This window comes from Electrophorus electricus, chromosome 17 (assembly GCF_013358815.1).
Source record: "Electrophorus electricus isolate fEleEle1 chromosome 17, fEleEle1.pri, whole genome shotgun sequence".
NCBI lineage: Eukaryota > Metazoa > Chordata > Actinopteri > Gymnotiformes > Gymnotidae > Electrophorus > Electrophorus electricus.
Window position 1 is genome coordinate 12,382,210 of NC_049551.1, and position 19,834 is coordinate 12,402,043.

General features: G+C 49.9%; 1 protein-coding gene across 2 annotated transcripts; it reads left to right on the top strand.

The window, feature by feature from the left end:
- The first annotated feature begins 626 nt into the window (after positions 1 to 626).
- On the top strand, positions 627 to 17,574 carry trim37 (tripartite motif containing 37). 2 transcript variants are annotated; one of them, XM_035535308.1, is made up of 26 exons: positions 627 to 776; positions 1,580 to 1,639; positions 2,599 to 2,700; positions 3,705 to 3,745; positions 4,212 to 4,328; positions 4,867 to 4,954; positions 5,031 to 5,153; positions 5,680 to 5,803; positions 5,887 to 5,954; positions 6,163 to 6,287; positions 7,408 to 7,458; positions 7,579 to 7,660; positions 7,765 to 7,841; positions 7,941 to 8,120; positions 8,208 to 8,322; positions 8,589 to 8,795; positions 8,971 to 9,107; positions 10,903 to 10,985; positions 11,095 to 11,271; positions 11,686 to 11,982; positions 12,327 to 12,491; positions 12,855 to 13,032; positions 13,194 to 13,315; positions 13,514 to 13,657; positions 15,427 to 15,481; positions 17,277 to 17,574. In XM_035535308.1, the coding sequence occupies exons 2-26, from the start codon at positions 1,619 to 1,621 to the stop codon at positions 17,281 to 17,283; spliced, it is 2,886 nt and encodes a 961-aa protein (XP_035391201.1). In that variant the 5' UTR covers positions 627 to 776; positions 1,580 to 1,618; the 3' UTR covers positions 17,284 to 17,574. The 2 variants fall into 2 exon arrangements, with proteins under 2 accessions (XP_035391201.1, XP_035391200.1); XM_035535307.1 differs by lacking the exon at positions 17,277 to 17,574 and adding an exon at positions 16,291 to 16,856.
- Positions 17,575 to 19,834: the final 2,260 nt, after the last annotated feature.

Consider the following 19,834-nt stretch of genomic DNA (forward strand, 5'->3'; position numbering starts at 1 on the left):
AAGGATAAGCTCAGTGGGTATAACCTCACTCTTGTACAAGGTCATCTGGGATTTTCCAAAATGGTCCATTTAATAAGTCCCCCCGCTCGTCTGAGAGTGCGTCTGTTCCAGCCGTCGATGTACCTGTCTCCAGACTCTTAGTTTAGAATATGGGTCAGCCTCTCCCAGGGGATTCAAACAGGCTCCAAAAAGTGGTGCCATTCTCTCTTCGGTAGATTCTTTGTATTTGTTCTTAATTGTTTTGAGCACAAAAATACAACTTATGTTAGGAATGTTTGCTGTAATGACACGGAACTTTAATGCATGTAAATTGGTCATTTACAGTCTATTTTCCCCCATGCATAACCTCCACTGTAGCCTTCCATTTGGACCCCGTGCTCCACCTTCTGGAAGCACATATTACTGCTAAGGGCATGTCCCACTTTTTAGACACTTCACCCGCTCGTTGTGTTCCACCGGTGCGGGTTTGGGGACATGGGCGTGTGCTAACGTAACCAAACCCCACCCCTCGTCCAGACACGCTCGCCATTGGTCGGTGTGAAACGGTCTCCTATGGTGACGGACCCTGACAAACGCTCGCCATTGGTCGGTGTGAAACGGTCTCCTATGGTGACGGACCCTGACAAGCGAGTGTCGCGCTGGATGTTTGTGTATGTGTGGTGTGTAGGTTAGCTAAAATAGCGAGCCCACTGTCGACTATTACCCGAATACAGCAGTGATGTTTGTGATGTAGACAATTACTGCAACACGGTGCGCGGTGAAAGCGACATTTGGAGGTAAAGTTTCACCTGTGTCAGCCCACGAGTTACCCGTTTGCGTTTTGAAGCCTTGAGTTCGCCGGCCAGCATCAACACCATATTAGCACGCAAGCTAGCTAGCTAGCAAACCTGCAGGGTCTCTGCCTTTGACACGGTTCTAGTCAGCTTTGCGGGTAAATACATAGCTAGAAATATGTCTTATTTACTTCGACCCGCATACTTTAAAATGTCTGTTAGCTATTTGGCTGACTGGTAGGTGGCTAGCTAGGAGCTTTGCTCCACTGGTCAGCTAGCTAACGCTACCTAGCTAGCTAACCCTCCCTGAAGTAATATCGAGCTATCTAGCTGTTGAGATGTCTTCCGAATTTACCCATCTTGCTGAACGCTTACTTTGTCTTTAAGTTAATTTGAAGTCGTCTTTTTACGTTTTACTCTCAATTTTATGAATGGGGTTTTATTTACGGTTGTCCCTAACGGTCTTCACAAACCTGTGCATCTTCACCGTTGGCTAGATGGCCTCCTCACGTTGTAAAGCTCAGCCAAACGGACACCTGCCTGCTAAACGGATCTCAGGGCCTCGGGCCATTTGTCGCTTATCGCATCTCTGGCTTTATCGCATTTATCGTTTATCGCATCTCAGCCAAATACAATTTCACAAAAATAAATTGTTACAAGTAGATCTAGCAGAGTAGTTGGCATATTTTCCATATTGGTGATTATCTAGCTGGCCATATCAAAATGGATCCACGCTTTTCTGCACTGGTGGCGGAACAGAAATGCTTTTTGTGACATGAAGGTTTTCTTCTTCATATGATTCACAGCGATCGCAGTTCTCCTTTCAAACCTTTACACTGGCTGACATGGACGAGCAGAGTGTCGAGGTATGCTGAATTAACTTTTAATGGTTTACCTTGATTTCTGCTTTATTTTATTTTATTTAGCACATGAATCAACATCATTATGTCATAATGTAAATGTGCCATATTTGGCCACATTTTCATCTATAGTCCATGAGCAGATTGAGGTTAAAAATACAAATACATGCTTCTCATACCAACAAAACAAATATAACACAGAAGAATTAAAGTACTAGAATACAAGGCACATAAAATGCAAAGAAAACACACAGAACAGCAACCACAAACGTGATTAAATAAATATGATTAAGTATTATTTTGGCATTCTTAGTTTTCCAATAACCACGTGCTTAATGACGTTAAAAATACATGAATATTTCTATAGAAATACGCTTCCAAATGTACATCTTTGTTGGCAGTAGCGTTTTGTTTGGCTTTTTACTCGAATGCAGCCCCAGAGACACAAATACATTGTCACATTACCCTGACAGTGGCAAGCTGTGATCTTTAGTCCTCTCTGTGGTTATGCATTACATGTTTAATGCACAGCATTACAGCAAAAAGGGTTATCTACTGGTGCAAACTCAACTACAATTCCTGAGTTTGCATGAACATTACAAATGTAACTCACACATTTTGGCACAAAATGTGATCCAATTAGCAAAATCATCACTGGCATCATAATAAAAGTATTATTAAAAGAATAAAAGGTCAGTGTTTCCGATTTCGTAGACATTTCATGGATTAAAAACTTGTGGAAAGGAAGTCCCTAAGGTAATTAAAATCAGTCCTGTTTATATAAAAAAAGCAAAGTTGAACTGAGCTTGCAACCATTACATTGCTGGTAAGTCTGTTACTCTGCTTTGTGTGTGTTTGTATGGAGCATCTCTGATGTGAATGTTACTCATTACTCAATCTGGTGAGAGTGTGTTACTCGGGCGTGTGTGTTTGTACTGAGCTCGCACTCTCTCCCTCCTGTCTAGAGTATAGCAGAAGTGTTTCGCTGCTTCATTTGTATGGAGAAGCTGCGGGATGCTCGTCTGTGCCCTCACTGCTCCAAGCTCTGCTGTTTCAGCTGTATACGGGTAAGCACACATGCACACGCATACGCACACTATCTTTTGTGTTTTTATTTGAACTTGTAAATATTCAGCATGGCTGGCAACGTTCCACCAACTAATTAGCAAAGTCTTGGAGGTTTGTTGCAACACAGAAAGCCCTTAACTGTGCTGTGCTTGGCCTCTCCGTACTCCAGTACACACACATGCACATGCACTCAGGGTGAAGAGGACGGCTTTAGGGGCTTAGGCTGTGTTCAGTTAAACCCAGTCCGGTTGTGATTCACTCTGTTAGCATGGCTCATTAGAGCAAGTGGGAACGCTCACTTTTGAACTCTGGTGCGTACCAGACAAGTGGTGTGAGACCCCCTGAGCAGGTCAGTATTGGTTCACTCCAAATTCTGGTGCATTTCATTTGATGTATGAAAGTAGTATGGACGTTGGTCAAAGGAGCGCATCTGTAATATACTGGGAACAAATGGACAAAAATGCCAAAGCATCCCAAATGCACTTCCTGCAGCAGAGGAATTCCTCACACTGTTCTTCCTTAATGCATTCTGCCAGCTCTTCCTGAGTGTTTAACAGGGATAAATACTCACATACACACACCCCACAAGTGCATTTAGCCCTGTGAGCATTGTTCTAGTTTATTGTTCTTGTTCTAGTTCGGTTGGCATTATTGTAGTAAAATATACATTAATCAGGATGTGACATGTCCATATGACTTTTTGTTCAGTGGTAAATAAGTCAGTGTGAACGCTAAGACAACCAGGGCTAAGAATAAACTACAGGTTTAATATTCAGGTTCATCGCTTTCCTCCAGTAATATCTTGTCTATGTATATATAAGACTGTAAAGATGCTATAAATTGTAGTACATTACAAGCCCTAATTACACAAAGTATCAGCAGTGTTTGCTTGCATACTCCACACAAGAAACATTCATTTTGTTGTTCATTTCACAGAAGCTCAGATAGATGAGTCAAGCTTTTGCAATCTAAAAGCACTAACTTCTCTTTGTGTTTTCTGCAGCGATGGCTGACGGAACAGAGAGCCCAGTGTCCGCACTGCCGGTACGTTTTCCTTTAGATAGACCGCTCTGAAGTTTGGTTGTTATGACGACTTGCAAAGGGGCCTGTAGGACTTCAGCTTTGGAGAGAATCCAGGGTTTTGAGCATTGATTTTATTTTCCCCCCAGCATTGTGCTCAGAGTTCATTTTGGAGATGCATTGATTAGTTGCGTCACTGGAGTCTCATTTGAAGAAGTTTTAGTCACCGGGAAGAGGGAAGCCTCGGACTAACCCTGGATAAACACCCACACCCACCAAAAATGCATGCACACACAGTAATAAAGTCCCCATATAAACCAGGACCTATGATGTGGTGTTCGCTGTTTAACACAGATGATGTATTTCCAAGCACAGGGCTCATCCGGGCTGTGCTATTTTCTCTCTGGTGGCATGATGGTGTGTGGGTGTCTGTGTGCGTGTGCGTGGGTGTGGGTGTGTGTGTGGGTGCGTGGGTGTGTGGTGTCTCCAGGGCTCCCCTGCAGCTGAGGGAGCTGGTGAACTGCCGCTGGGCAGAGGAGGTGACTCAGCAGCTGGACACTCTGCAGCTCTGTAACCTCTCCAAGCATGAAGAGAATGACAAGGACAAGTGAGCTGACCCCGCCCCTTTACACCTTCACACTACGCTCACCCGACCCCGCCCCTTTACACCTTCACACTACGCTCACCCGACCCCGCCCCTTTACACCTTCACACTACGCTCACCCGACCCCGCCCCTTTACACCTTCACACTACGCTCACCCGACCCCGCCCCTTTACACCTTCACACTACGCTCACCCGACCCCGCCCCTTTACACCTTCACACTACGCTCACCCGACCCCGCCCCTTTACACCTTCACACTACGCTCACCCGACCCCGCCCCTTTACACCTTCACACTACGCTCACCCGACCCCGCCCCTTTACACCTTCACACTACGCTCACCCGACCCCGCCCCTTTACACCTTCACACTACGCTCACCCGACCCCGCCCCTTTACACCTTCACACTACGCTCACCCGACCCCGCCCCTTTACACCTTCACATTATACTTATATGACCCTGCCCCTGCTCCACTCTACACTACACATCTAACTTTTCCAAAAAGGACTCAAAGGTCGAATCCACATGTGCTTTTCTTACAGATGTGAAAACCACCACGAGAAGCTCAGTGTGTTCTGCTGGACCTGTAAGAAGTGCATCTGTCATCAGTGCGCTCTGTGGGGGGGTATGGTGAGTGAGCCTGCCCTCGTCCGTGTTTGTTACTATGCTGTGCCAACCGTGTTTAAACGGTGCTGTCTCCTCTCAGCATGGAGGCCACACGTTTAAGCCCCTGGCTGAGATCTACGAGCAGCACGTCACCAAGGTGAACGAGGAGGTGGCCAAACTCCGCCGCCGGCTGATGGAGCTCATCAGCCTCGTGCAGGAAGTGGTAGGTCGCTCCTTTCTCACGGCACATGTTCCCTGCGCCCGATCCCACTTGCCCCGCAGACTGCCTCGTCAGCTCCAAAGGCAGGAGGCTCTGCGTGATCACAGTGCACGTCAGCACAGATCACTCTCAAAGCAGGTCCAGTTAGGGAGCGAGAAGTGTTATGTGGAGCCGTGATGAGCATGGCAGCACAGCTCAGCAGTGCTACATGCTGTCGGGTTTTGCAACGTCCTGGTCCCCTTTTCCTACCTCTTGAAGGTTGAAGGCGAGCAAGTCTGCAGTGGGAGCAGTTTATCTGCAGCAGGGAAGCAAAAACCTTCCACCAGGGGGCAGAAGAGTTCCCCAAACCTCACCAGTCTCCAGCAGGATATTGACATCTTTCAGTGCCATGGATTTTGTCCTCTGTTAATATTTAATTTAAGGCTATGACGAGTCTGAACTGGTTGTATTGAACAGCTGTGTATGTGTGTGTGTGTATACACATATGTATGTGTGTGGGTTTTGCGTCGGTTTTGTGTGTGGTCTCCAGGAGAAGAATGTGGAGGCAGTGCGCGGGGCGAAGGATGAGCGTGTGCGCGAGATCCGGAACGCCGTGGAGATGATGATCGCACGGCTGGATAACCAACTCAAAAACAAGCTCATCACCCTCATGGGTACCTCCAGCGTCCCCTCTTTCACCCGCCCGCAGTTTACAACACCTGACACCTGTACTCATGCAGAACCCTCTGTCCACCAGGCCAGAAGACCTCGCTGACTCAGGAGACAGAGCTGCTGGAGTCTCTACTGCAGGAAGTGGAGCATCAGGTGAGGGAGACATTAAACTCCAATCCAGAAGACCCCCAAACCCCCCCCCCCCCCCCCCAGCTCCCTGCACCCCGCCATCCTTTTAAGTACGTTGTGAATGACCTGTGATGCAACGTGTGGGGCAACTGTGCAGTGCTCCCCTGTTTTTGGTAAGGGATGTGTTGAGTGTATTTAACGTATGTATCTCTGTGTTTGCGTGCGTGCGTAGCTGCGGTCCTGCAGCAAGAGTGAGCTGATCTGTAAAAGCCCAGAGATCCTGCTCATGTTCCAGCAGGTCCATAGGAAGCCCATGCAGTCCTTCGTCACCACCCCCGTCCCACCTGATTTCACCAGGTAGTTGCCTCGCCCTGCCCCCGACAGCCCCACTGTGAGCCCTGCTAGAGGAGTGGTGCGTTAACGCCACACGGCCTGTATTGCGCAACCGTCCGTTACGCAACAGTTAGTTCTGATCCAGTAATTTGATTTGACAAGAAACATTTCAAGTTCTAGAGCATAACAACAATGGGGCTTTGAAGTCTACGCGCATCACTCCTCTTTACAGGTGTGCTCCATCAACTCTTAATTACATTAATGATCGTCATCTGTCTTAGATTGTAACACACACGGTTGGTTGACGTAGCAGAATCACACATGCCACCAAAACAACTGTCAGCACACTCTTTTTCACTGGCTGCACAATAGATACGAGACGTACGAAACACAAAATAGCCCGCCTGTAAAAACTGGCGAGCCAGTGTGCAGGAAAATGTTTGTGCTGCTTGGCAACTGTCCAGTCCCTGTCCAGAACTGTTCGTGTCGGTGGTGTCAAGCAAAGGACAATCGACCCCTTTACACATGGGCGTGCAGCCACGTACTTCCCATCACATGGGGCTGCGTGGTGTTGGGCACGGGCTCGAGTTGGCCGTGGAACTGCGAGTCAACACCTCCTTTAAGTTAAGGGTGTTAATTTATGGAAACGCTAGCTGGGACAGCCTCGTGGGTCTCACTAACCCTTCCCGACCCGCCTTTATATGCTTTATATAGCGGACTCCTCACACAGCATCTATACACTTGTGAAAAGCTCATCACACAGCCCTTACACGCTTATGTAATACAGTCACCACACAGCGTTTATACACTTGGTCTCTGCGTTCCAGGTCCACCATGTGCCAACGTAACCGCTGCCATTCATAACCCAAATATTACCCATTGACCGGTAGCCCCGTTGTCAGAAACTACCCAGAAATAAATGGGGTAAAGGTGACTGACCAATAGTGAATAGCAACAGATGCAGTAGTGTGTGATTGTGCACTCACAAAACACCCCCACGAGGCGGCCGTACCTGGTTCAGTGGCCAGTGAGTGTGGCTACTGTCTGAAGTGGACGCCCGTATACTAAAAGCTGAGTGTGGCACGAGCAGGTGGATCTTGGAGGAACTGACCCAGGTGTTGCTCTCCATCTCTCTGTCCCTCAGTGAACTGGTTCCTGCTTATGACTCGAGCACCTTTGTCCTGGCAAATTTCAGGTAGGACTTCTCTACATTTATCTAATCTTTCAGATTTTTTTTAAAGGTTTGTCTTTTAGCTCTGTATACAGTGATTGTGTGTGTGTGTGTGTGTGTGTGTGTGTGTGTGCGCGTGCGCAGTACATTGAGGCAGAGAGCAGATCCTGTGTACAGCCCTCCGCTCCAGGTGTCGGGGCTCTGCTGGAGGCTGAAGGTTTATCCGGTAAGCGCCCCCCCCCCCCCCCCTGCGTAGAGCTCCCCCGTGTAGAGCTGTGGGGAGGCAGCGGGAGAAGATTGACCTGCTGCCCCTACCCTCTCTGTTTCTAGGACGGGAACGGCGTGGTTCGTGGAAACTACCTCTCCGTCTTTCTGGAGCTGTCGGCCGGCCTCCCCGAGACGTCCAAGTAGGCCTCGCCCCCACCCTCCCCCAGTGGCTTCAGCCACGATGTCGCCCGTCTGCTGGCTTTGCGCGGTTCCGGTCTTAACGGCAGGCTCTCCCGCAGGTACGAATATCGGGTGGAGATGGTGCACCAGGCCTCCAGCGATCCCTCCAAAAACATCATCCGCGAGTTCGCCTCAGACTTCGAGGTGGGTGAATGCTGGGGATACAACCGCTTCTTCCGTCTGGACCTCCTGGCCAGCGAGGGCTATCTCAACATGCAGACAGACACCCTCATCCTCAGGTTTGGCGGGGCTCAGAGCGACTTTGATCTCGGCCTTGTCCTTAAAGCCGTGTCCTGGGCATAAACGCCGTGCTCCTGTGCTCCTAGGTATCAGGTACGCTCTCCCACCTTCTTCCAGAAGTGTCGCGATCAGTACTGGTACATCTCCCAGCTGGAGGCAGCCCAGAACAGCTACATTCAGCAGATCAACAACCTCAAAGAGGTGGGTGCAGGCCCCACCCTCTCAGCGAGCCCTGCCCACTCGCTGAGCCCCAGCCCCAATGTCCCTGCCCCTATATCGGTCAGTCCTGTAGGTCCCACGAGACGGTGCAGGTAGAGCGGTGTCCTGGTAACACCAAGGTCATGGATTCAGTTCCCAGGGCATTCCTGCTGTCACGCTGACGTATACGTAACTGCTCTAGATCAGAGCATCTTCTGAACCTCGTGAATTTGGCAACCATCTGACCCCACCTGTTCTCCGTCCTGCAGAGGCTGGCCATAGAGCTGTTCCGCCGGCAGAAATCACGGAGCGCCTCCCCCCCAGACGGCTGCCTGTGCCCGCCCACCAACTCCGCCTCCGGTCGCGACTCACGGCTGGACAAGAGAGCCGGCGCAGACGAGGGCCGCCAGGCGCCCGCCACGGGAACCGAGGAGGAGGAGCAGGAGGAAGAAAAGACGCAGCACGATGACTCCAACGTAAGGGCTACGACAAGCAGCGCGTCAGCCTGAGAGGCAGGCACTCGAGTGGGAGTGTTTAAAAACACCTCTAAAAATGAGTGTTTGTTCCGCTTCTGAGTTGTCGTCGACAGACAAAGCCAGTCAGTCCCATGTGTTTTGTGTGTGTGTCTCCTTGCGGGTGTGGTACCCTCAGGAGTTGTCCGACGGTGATCTGGAGGTGGACTGTCTGACCGGAGACGAGGACGTGAATCCGCTGGACGGCACCAGCTCGTCAGGGAGCTCCACAGCAACCAGCAACACGGAGGAAAACGACATTGACGAGGAGACCATGTGGGTAGCATGTTGCGCACGCCCACCATCTTCCTGCCCACCATCTTCCTGCCCTCCCGTACAGAGCCATGAGCCTGGTGCTCCGCGTGCCTGCAGCCAGTGTGAGGGTTGTGGGGTGTCTCCCCCCCCCCCCCCCCATGTGGAAGGCCCTTGCGTTTCCCCAGGCTCACCCGCACTCCTTAATGACCCGAGGGGCCCGAGAGGCCGGCACGTCTACGTGTACGCGTTCCCTCTAAAAAAGAAAAGATGTTGCGTGTCTGTCCCCCGTGGTGTAGCACCCCTCTGGTGGTCAATTTTTGCAGCTAACCGTGTTTGCTAACGTCGCACAGTGTCAGAAACCACATAAGAAAATGGAGGTGAAGTTAGTGGTTTGGGGACAGTGGTGTAATGTCAGCATGCAGCGCATACTGGGATGCCGACACTTCCTACCCTGTTAGCTACGTCAGCCACACAGCGCCAGTGCAAAACTAAACCATGTTTAGACCCGAAGACATGTTTTAGGTGATGTTTGATGTATTATGTGAATTGGATCTAATAGCAGAGCTATTACACTAATATTTGGATCCCATTTTAAACTTTTGGTACACACACACGTACACACACACACACACACACACACACAGACACCCCAAGCGAGCCCAGAACAGGGCGTGTGAAGAAGAACTGACCCTCTCAGAGGTTCTGCGCTAAATAAAGTGTCCGTTCGTGTCCGGGGGAGGCTCAGCTATTTACACAATGACTGACTCGTAACACTCACAGGCGGCGGCGTTCTGATGAGGTTTTGTCTAAACTGTGTTTTAGTTCTCTCCCATGAGCCTAACCTTTCACGGGGATGGGAGGCTTTCCGCACGTGCGCCGGGGACTCGTGTCTCCCGGCACTGACTAACAGCAGTAGGGGGACGTTGCGTAAGGAGCCGTGCTGCCCGCGTGCTCTTTGGCTGTAGTCTTCTCAAGCCCCTTCCCATCTCTACCTGCAACAGCTAGCGCAAGCCGCTAGATCCCTCTTCATCCTGTCTTATGAAAGCACAACGCTCATTTTTTAAGCACGGGGCTACCAGGTGTGTGGGTGGGTGGGTGGGTTTGTGGTATAGTGTTGGAGCATTTGTAGTGAAGTGTCAGAGCCTCACATGTAGTGTTGGTACTGATCTCTCACACACACACACACACACACACACACACTGAGCTCTCAAACCAGATGAAATGTGTGAGTCATCAGAGCTGCTGCCTCCTGTTTAGAAATGCCTAGACACACACACACACACACACACACACAGAGTCACGCTCACATGAACTCTCTCCATCACCCACACACATTCTCGCACTCTGTGACATGGCCCTGATTCTCGGTTTGCTGCTGAACCCTTCCCCTTCTCTCTGGCCAGTGCTCGCTGTGTTTAGGTGATTTCCACATGGGTTGAAATATGATGCACCACCGTATCATCGTGCTGGGTGATGCCCCACCAGCACCCGTCAGGTCCTCGTCCTGGCGCGGTGTGGGTGTGTGGGGGGGGAAGGAAGGGTTTGCTCTGGCCTGGCGGGTTCTGGTGGCGAGGAGGTGTGTGAAGGGCCCTGCCCCACTGCTTCACACGGCCCAAAAACGGAGCAGTGCAGAGGGAGAGAAGTGCTGGGGTCTCTCACACACACACACACACACACACACACACACACATACACCACCTCCATTTAATTCTTCTGTTGTCCCCATGTACATCAAAGCACATTTGTTGTGTATTCTAGATTCACACAGACTGGATTTCTTTTGTGTGTGTGTTTGTGTGTGTTTCCTCCTGCCTAGGTCTGGAGAGAATGATGTGGAGTATGGGGGGAGCGTGGATCTGGAGGAGGGGGAGCTACAGGATGACATCATCGGGGCTGCAGGTGATGAACCCACCCAAACACCCCACACACACACACACACACACACACAGTTGTTTTTATGTTGTCACTTTGGTTACATCAAGTTCATGGTCTGCCCTTTTCCGGCCAGGAGGCTCGAGTGCAGGCGTGCGGGGCTTGAGGCGAGGGGCGGGGCCAGGATCTGCCAGCCTGCTGGAGATTGACCCAGTCATCCTCATCCAACTGCTGGACCTTAAGGATCGCAGCCACATGGAGGCGCTGTGGGGCGTCCAGCCCCGGCCACCCGCGTCTCTGCTCCACAGCCAACGTACACCCCCCAGCTCCTGACACTCCTGTTAAGCCAGCAGTACAGGCCAGACCCAGCAAGGGCCAACCGCAACACCGACACACAGACACAGAGGCCGGCTTTAAACGAACGCATCTTAACGGAACACATCTTAAATTAACATCTTTTTTCCTAGACTCTCCACACCTGCCTGTAATCCCAGTGAGGCTATAGTGGAAGTCGAGTTGTCAAATGTGCTAGGATTTGCAGTGTTTGTAACCATTGCAACAGGACCTAGATTAAAAAAGGGGTAGTGATTAGGATGAGAATGACGCCGCCATTGGGTGATTTTTACGCGACCTTCGGTCACGTACATGCCGTACAGGCCTTGTAGAGGCTGTAGGTTGCAGCCATGGGTTCTGACCCTCACTGACCCCTTACCCCCCCCCCCAGCAGCAGCTGCCCTACCCTCGCGGAAGGAGCGAGAACGCCGCCCACAGGCTGTGCGCCGCACTGCGCCGGACTCGGGTGTGCTCAGCCGCCTCAAGGCGCAGATGGCGGAGGTGCGCAGCAAGATGTCGGACGTGAAGGGGCAGCTGGAAGCGCGCGGTGCGTGCGAGCAGCGAGGAGCGCCCTTGAGCTCAGCACTGGAGCCTGGCCTCTGCGCGGAGCCCCAGCCAGCAGGTGCACGCAAGGCCAGAGAGCTGGACCTGCTCTTCAAAACCCACGGAGCCTCACGACACACACGCCAGGGTACACGCACTCACACCACACACACATACCCACACACACCTCGCATGCTGCCTCGGCTTTTGTCGTGGACGTGTGTGCAAGTGCGTGTTTGTTTGTTTGTGTCTGTGTGTGTTTTGTAGTAAGTTTAAGCAAGCATATATGTGATGGAGTGAGAGAGTGTGTATAAGTATGGTGAGTGAGTGTATATGAGAGTGTGTGTGGGAGAGAGTGAACCTGTGTGCAAGTATGGAGTGTGTGTAAGTAGTGCATGTGAGCATCTCGGGCTCATATCAAGTCATGTATCTTCAGATGGTTGTTTTTGTGTGTGTGTGTGTGTATGTGTGTGTGTGTGGTGACCATGTCAGGAGGGAAGAAGGCAGGCTCCCCTAAGCAGGAGGTGGGCGGGGCAATGGGAGGCATGGCCCTACGCAGGACCGGGGAGGCTGGTGAGAAGGAGCTGAGAGGGGCAGGAGGAGACGTGTCTATGGAGCCTCCCATCTGCCCTAGAGAGGGGGCGTCTCCTGCAGACGGTATGACGGTCTGATCCCAGAGTGGCCCCGGCCCCTACGTCTTAGAGCACTCTAAAGGACTTCTATACATTTATGTACTAAATGCAGTGGATTAGTCCATGTATTGTCTCAAAATCAGTTCTAGAAGTAGATGATGATGATGATGATATTATTATTATTATTATTATTATTATTATTATTATTATTATTAATAATAATAATAATAATAATAATAAAAAATGTAATGTAGTGCTGGAAAGTTTATTGATGTGGGTCTTTTCTGCTGATGGTTGATTGGCTCTGCCTGTGCTGGTGGCTTCTGTGGCTGGTATGGGTGCATTCTGGGAGGAGAGAGTAGCTCTTCTCTGCTGTGTTGTGCGACAGGCCCCCCGAAGGCCCCAATCAAGCCATCTTCCAGCAGCCCCTGCTCCTCAGACAAAGCCTCCGGCCCCAGAGCGGACGAGCCTGCGTACGGGGCCCCGGCCAGCGACGCCTTCAGCCTCCCCGCTCTGAACGGAGCACCCCCTCCAGGCGCTAAACGCCGCAGGACGCCCTCTGTTGGGTAAGGCTTCGAGATCTGATTGGCACAGCTCTCCTTTCACTGTTGCCCACAGACAGCACAAAGACACTAGTGGGACGGGGGCAGGCGGATGAAAGAACCACATACACGCGTGCGCGCGTGTGCACACACACACACTGGCATACTTGTCCTCTGTGTCTCAGTGCGGGGCTTTTGACGGACAGCTCTTTAGACATTGAGCATGATGACTCCAGCGAAATCCGCCAATCACTGCTGACGCTCAGCAGTAGCGAGCCCTCCTGTTCCTCCTCCCGGCCTGATGAAGGTGACACTCGCGCGCAGTCACACACCACTCTCACCTCGCAGAGCTCTCAGGAAGTGGTTCATTGCTTTGTAAATGTTCAGTCGTAAGCCTTTTATTTATTTATTTATTTATTTTAATACAACTTTATAGTCACTCACACCTGCCTGACATTAATCTGTCGTGTGTGTGTGTGTGTGTGTGTGTGTGTGTGCCTTCCAGGGCTACTGTGTCAGAAGCAGCCTCCTCACTTGGTAGCAGTGAGCAGTGACAGTGAGGTGGAGTGTGACATTGAGAACGAGAGTGAGGCAGTGCCTCTGAATGCTGTGGACCACGAGTACGACACCCACTCTCTGCCCTGCCCTGGTTAGACCCCCTCTCCCATTCCTTCACACTGCATGATCCCAGCATTCCCACATGCTGCCTTACCATCCCGGCATTCCCACACGCTGCCTTACACATCCCGGCATTCCCACACGCTGCCTTACACATCCCGGCATTCCCACACGCTGCCTTACACATCCCGGCATTCCCACACGCTGCCTTACACATCCCGGCATTCCCACACGCTGCCTTTCACATCCCGGCATTCCCCCAAACACGCTTGCTGACAGCACTTTTTGATTCTCTGTAGATTTTAGATTGCGGATGTTTCACCATCAGTACCTAGCAAGCCTAACTGAGCTGCCCTCTGTCCCCTGGGTGCCTATGAAGGATTAAATGATGAACTCAACAAGGGCTGCAGAGAAATATGTTCACTAAGTGCAGCCCTAATGAGCCATCAGGGTAGGGTCTCTCTGGGTCTTTTTCCATATTATCCTTACGCAGTGTTTTACAACAAAGGCCGTTTACAGACATTGCCGAGTGCTGTGCAGAGGGGTAAAGGCTCCCTCACAAATGCCTCATTTAAGTAATTATTATAATAATAAGCATCATTTATATACCACTTAAAAACAAAGTTTAAAAAGGGCCTTTTATCATATTCTTCAAATTTTAGAGTTTTAAAATGTTTATTTCACTGCATTTTATTCTGTTTCTAATAATTATAAAAGAGCAGAAAATGACATGCTACAGTGACATAAAGCTGCTGGACACAGATGGGTTTTACTCTTCTTTTAAATGTGCCTGGGTCATCAGTAGACAAGGAACTGCACAACGTAAGGCCATCGTGAAGGCTGTCACCTTCCCTTAGTTGGGTAGCAGTGGTGACCAGGGATGGTATTTGCGCATGGCTAGAGGTTACGACCAGGCTCTTGAAATATATTAGTAAATAGGAATCGTACGGATAGTATTACGATATAATAATACCACACAGGCCCTTTAGAAGGTGTCTTAACACCCCCACAAACATAATCCACTCTGCTCTGCAATACTCCCATCATTCAATTAAAAGAGTGACCCGTCATTTGTATAGAAGTCCCTGACAGTCAGATACACACCAGCAGAAGCTGGTGAACACTAGTGATTATCCATCATAACACATATTTATTTATTCACCAAGCTGCATCCATTTCCCTGTATCTCCTCGGCTCGGACAGAGCAGTTACAAAAAGCATTTCACTGCCAGTTATACCATGTATGACTATGTATGTGACAAATAAACTTTGAACTTTGATTGAGGGGTGGGGCCAACCGCTGACTTTCACCTAAGTCTGCCTCTGGGTATGAGAGCAGTTGTGGGTACATGCCAGTGTGGTTAGACCGTAAAGGTATTAATGTAAAAATTAGGTTTGGTCTTAAAGGGTACGCCTACGTGGTCTGTGATTTTGTCACTACCAGAGACACTGTGGATAATATGGAAACTGAATCTCCACTGAAGTGAAACTTGGGCCTAGTCAACAGCTCGGCTCTGTGGCATAACGTCCCTGTGGAACAGTTCTGCACTGTTAGCCTCACTAGTATTTAATCGGTACTTGAACTTGAAAATGATCCCCTGGTACTTCATTACATTTTATTTTATGCAAATAATTTCTAATTAAAATAAACACTCAGGCATACAGTTAACTTCATTTAATTATTCTATGTTAATGTCACATTGCCTTTATTGTTCAAGTAAGGCTGAGTTCTGAGTGATTTTTCCCCACATGGCCTGTTAGCTTTACTGTGTGTATATATTTCTGTTTGTTTTTGTTTAGGAGAGCAGCTGATGGTAGATGATCTGAGCTTCATGACGGGAGATGGCACGGAGAGGTGATGAGCCGATATCAAGTGGTGCACGTGTGTGTGTGTGTGTGTGTGTGTGTGTGTGTGTGTGTGTGTGTGTGTGTGTGTGTGGTTTAAACTCCTCTACATTCAGTTCCAGTGTTTTACCCAGCTAACTTTAAGGTATTAAAGGAGAGCTAAGCACTTTTGTTTGCTAACTCCCAGAGGGTTGAGGCATTCTCTAAACGTGCCGAGCACTCCATCACGTGATCAGGGTTATAAATGTGTGTGTTCCTGTATGCTATTGTTTGTCTCCGGGAACACTGGTCATGAGTAATTATATGGGCACATGCGTTATATGGCATCACTTTATCTGATGGATGTAATCATGACTTATCTTTTTGTTGTTTTGGTTTTTGTATTTGATTTGCTGCTCAATGTGTTTGAAAGTGCGAGAGATCTGGGGGAGATCTCACAGACCCTCTGTGTGTCTCGTCTGGTTCTGAGCTCTCCTGGAGCCTCAGTGTGTCTCGTCTGGTTCTGGTCACCATCACTAGCAGTACTAGTATCACACTGGCAGTGATGAATTAACAAAGACGGTTTTTTTTTGAGTTGTCGAGGCACAATCCGTGGACGAATGTGAAGGATGCTGCTTGTCCTGTAACCATGCTTATGTAAACCTAATTTTTTTTTCTGACATCTGTATATTGGGATAAAAAAAAAATATATATATATATATATATATATATATATATATATATATGTATATATATATATATATATATATATATATATATATATATATATATATATATAAAAAAACTTATAATTTGGTCTCTGCTGACACTTCTGAGCAGTAGCCAGGGTGGTTCGCTCTGGCCTTCTGAACGACATCTGGGGGAAATGCAGACCCTTCTGCAGATGGTGGAGCTGCTGCTTCTAAACGGAGGGGCTCGACCGCCGGGCAGGTGTAGAAAGCGGTTCTAATGCTGCCACGCACCGCGGCAAAGAAGAGTCTGCTCCACCGCTGCACAGCTTGCCGGCTCAAAATGTCTTACATTTCACGTTCCCACGTTCATTTCACGTTCCCACGTTCAGCTTTTATTTAATATAATTTTACTTTTTCTGTGTGTTCAGTTCCGTTTGTGTACTGTTCGAATGTTTGTGGACTTGTTTGAACTTGTCATAATAAATATGTTCCCTCTAGAACCCCCCCCGCGTCTCAGGTGGCTCAGAGCATTTGTGTGTCGCTCAGGTGAGCTTCCCGCGGTCCTGTTTTTCATGCTGCTCCACCCAGCCCTGATTGTGATCTGGAATGAGCCAGAAGTGGCCCTATTTTTAAATGCATTCTGTTGGAAACTGAGTAGCTGGGATGTTCAGACTCTGAGTGCATTCGACTGTCCCTGAACCCCCCCCCCCCCCCCCCCCCCCCCCCCCGACAGCTGCGGAGTGCTGCTGATCTCTGGCTGTTCATTCGCTGTTTGTGCTGTGCATGCGATGCCTTGGACGTATCCTGCTCGTTCTGGTCTTGGGCTGTGCTGTGTCCTGCAGGCTCGCGAGGGTCACATGCTTTCTCCATGGACGGAGCTCGCCTGTGAGTGGGTGGAGCTGAAGAGCACCCGTGGCCCGAGGGACCCTCAGCTAACAGGACCTTTTAAATAGCCCTGTGCTGTTTTAGTATTGTGCAGACGCTTGGTTATAGGTCTGGGTAACCATTTTTTTAGAAGAATGTCCTCTGCACATGTTTTTGCAGATGTTTTAAAGTCTTTTACAGTGACCAAAATGATCCCATTCTACACATTCTACCAGTGATCCTCACCCCCAACCCCTTGCTCTATCCCAGGCGATGACCCTGACACTGCTCCTGTGCAGGCTGTCTGGAGGGTGATCCAAATCAAGTGGGATCCTTTTGCATTGCTACAACATTCAGGGTTTTTTTTTGTTTTTTTTTTTTGTAAGTCACTGCTAAGCTTCACAACAGGGCAGTAGTCCTCGCTATCCCAGAGATGCACCAGCTGTTGATGTCTTGTATCTGCAGTCCCATGTCATTCCTACCAACAAAAGCTATTGGATGGTCATGTATACAGTAAGTTTATGTAATACACGAATAAAATCGTTTGAGCAAAGTTTCATCTTTCTTATGTATGGCTGTTTCTCAATTTTTTAAAATCTTTTACAAGGCTTGTGCATTTAGTTTGTTCTCCTTCCGCTTAGTCCTGTAGCAGTGTGCCCTCGTGTGTGGCCCAGGCGTGCGGTGACTGCGCCGGAGGGTGTGGGTGGGACGCGAGCATATTGGGCTCAGTGGTCTGGTTGTGGATGAGTAAGGGTTGGCATTATCTCCTCCCACATCACATCCTTCTCTCGTCCTCCAACGCTGAGTGCTACTGCCGGCTCATTGGCCTCCTCCACACATACGTGCGCGCTCGCGCGCGGCGGGCGGTTGTGAGGAGGGAAGGCCTGTCCGTCACCGTTGCGGCCAGCTATTCGTGTTGTTTTGCTTCTTTTCCCAAACACCAGCTGTTGTGTCCTAGTTAAGTGTCCATGGCCTAGGACCAGTGTGCCGATCGTCCACCTGTCTCTGCATGCGTTTATCCGTCAGCACAGTGTGCCTCTCCTATTGACTTCATGCAGCGGGCCTCACTAAAATCAACAAATCGATCCTTAGATAATGAACCACCGGTGTGTTGGAGCTACAGATGATCCCAGCCCAACTTCGCCCCCTGCTTCTTACAGACCTTTTACCAGTGTAACATTTTGGCCTTAGAATAGGTGTAGCTAACTGCACCCTCTAGCCTTCATCTGAGGCTGTGTGTGTGTGTGTGTGTGTGAGTCACTAGTGAGGCCTTTAAGGGCACTATTTAGTATTCAGCCTAAAGCGAAAGTGAAGCACTAAATCTTCTCCCTCCATTCCATCAAACTGCCCACCATTTTACGATCACGATGCTCCACTGGGTGTGAATAAATCCTCCCCTCTCAGCCAAGCGCCCGCTTGCTCACCTTCACCAGTCCCGTTTGTTAACGGACCAGCAGGACCCGCCAAAAGATACACAGGCACCGAGAAACATGTCACCCTTATTTTAAGGATTGTTTATATTTAGTTTTTGCGTGTGTATTTGTGCCTTGAAACAAGCAATATAGTTAGCGAGTCCGCACAACTGCATGGATCCTGTATGGACTCCGTGTGCAGACTTCAAAAACATCTCCAGTAGCGCAGTGGAGGTGTAGCCTGCTGCCACATGCTCCACCTGCACGCCCCCGTCACCACCTGTACTTATTACCTTTTACGGAATAAAGACAGAAACATAAGCGCTCGTCTTCCCAGCTGTCTCATGCCCTTTTCAAAAACGACACACCTCAGGTGATCTTAGGACAGCGCCATCATTACCGCCGCCGTGACGAGACTGGCAACCTCCGCTGCGATTTGCGTGTTTCCGCTCTGATGTACTTATTTATTGTTCTGTCTGTGCCGATTGCTTACTGACAGAGCTCCTTCTCGCCGTGCGCGGGGAGTGGCGGCTCGATTAAAAGGCAGCCTGTTTAATTAAATGCCCTTGGTTTGCTGCCAGGCCGTGACAGGTGCAGGCTTGCGCCTGCGATTATACCTCCTGGCACACCCACACAGGGCCCGTGAGGCTGGGGCTAAGGGGGTCTGAACGCACATGTGCACACAGGCTCCGCCGGCGGCTTTAGCTCGCATCTCCCCAGCTCTGAGGGGCGGCCAAACAAATCAGACTTGACACAGGGTTCTTATACTCTTTATACATGATAGTCACCAGTTAGGATATACATATTTATAATACTACAGTACCACAAAGATACACGTACAGGTTTCACTATTTGCGGTGCGCTAATCTGCGGGTGGGGTATGCTGGAGGGTAAAGGGGGGGCCCCGCAGACACAGGGGCCGCAGGGGTGTGGGGCGCGTTCCCTTTCCCCCACATGAAAAGGCAACCGTCGGGGACTTATCTTAATTATCTTAAATATCTGAGAGTGAAAAGTAGAAAGTTCTAGAGATACAGTATGTGCGAGGGTTCGTCTTCCTCTTTTCTCGTCGTATTTTGAAGGCCGTCCTCCTGCGCCGTGGTACGTGGTAAGTTGTGGGTCTGTTGCAGGCTGCCAGCCTGGGCGTGTTTGGGGCTCCGGCCCCGCCCACAGCTAGGCGGCAGGGTGGTTTGTCTGTGAAGTCTCTGGTCGATGCGAGCAGTGTCCTTGAGGAAGAGCATGAAAGACCGGAGCGAAGCCTTCGGTGTGCCGGGCTACGAGACGCGTCTCTAGGCAGAGGAGTGCCTGGGACAAAGCTCTGCCCCTGCTGTCCCTGGGCCTGCCCCCCCCCCCCCTCCCCCACAATTCCTGAAATCAGCAGCATGTGGCATCTGCAGTGGACTCTAGGCACCAGGCAGG

Excerpts from the sequence above, each read along its gene's own strand:
- trim37 (XM_035535307.1), top strand. The coding sequence starts at position 1,619 with ATGGACGAGCAGAGTGTCGAG. Across the intron at positions 4,955-5,030 it reads GCGCTCTGTGGGGGGGTATG|CATGGAGGCCACACGTTTAA; the intron begins GTGAGTGAGCCT and ends GTCTCCTCTCAG. Across the intron at positions 6,288-7,407 it reads GTCCCACCTGATTTCACCAG|TGAACTGGTTCCTGCTTATG; the intron begins GTAGTTGCCTCG and ends TCTGTCCCTCAG.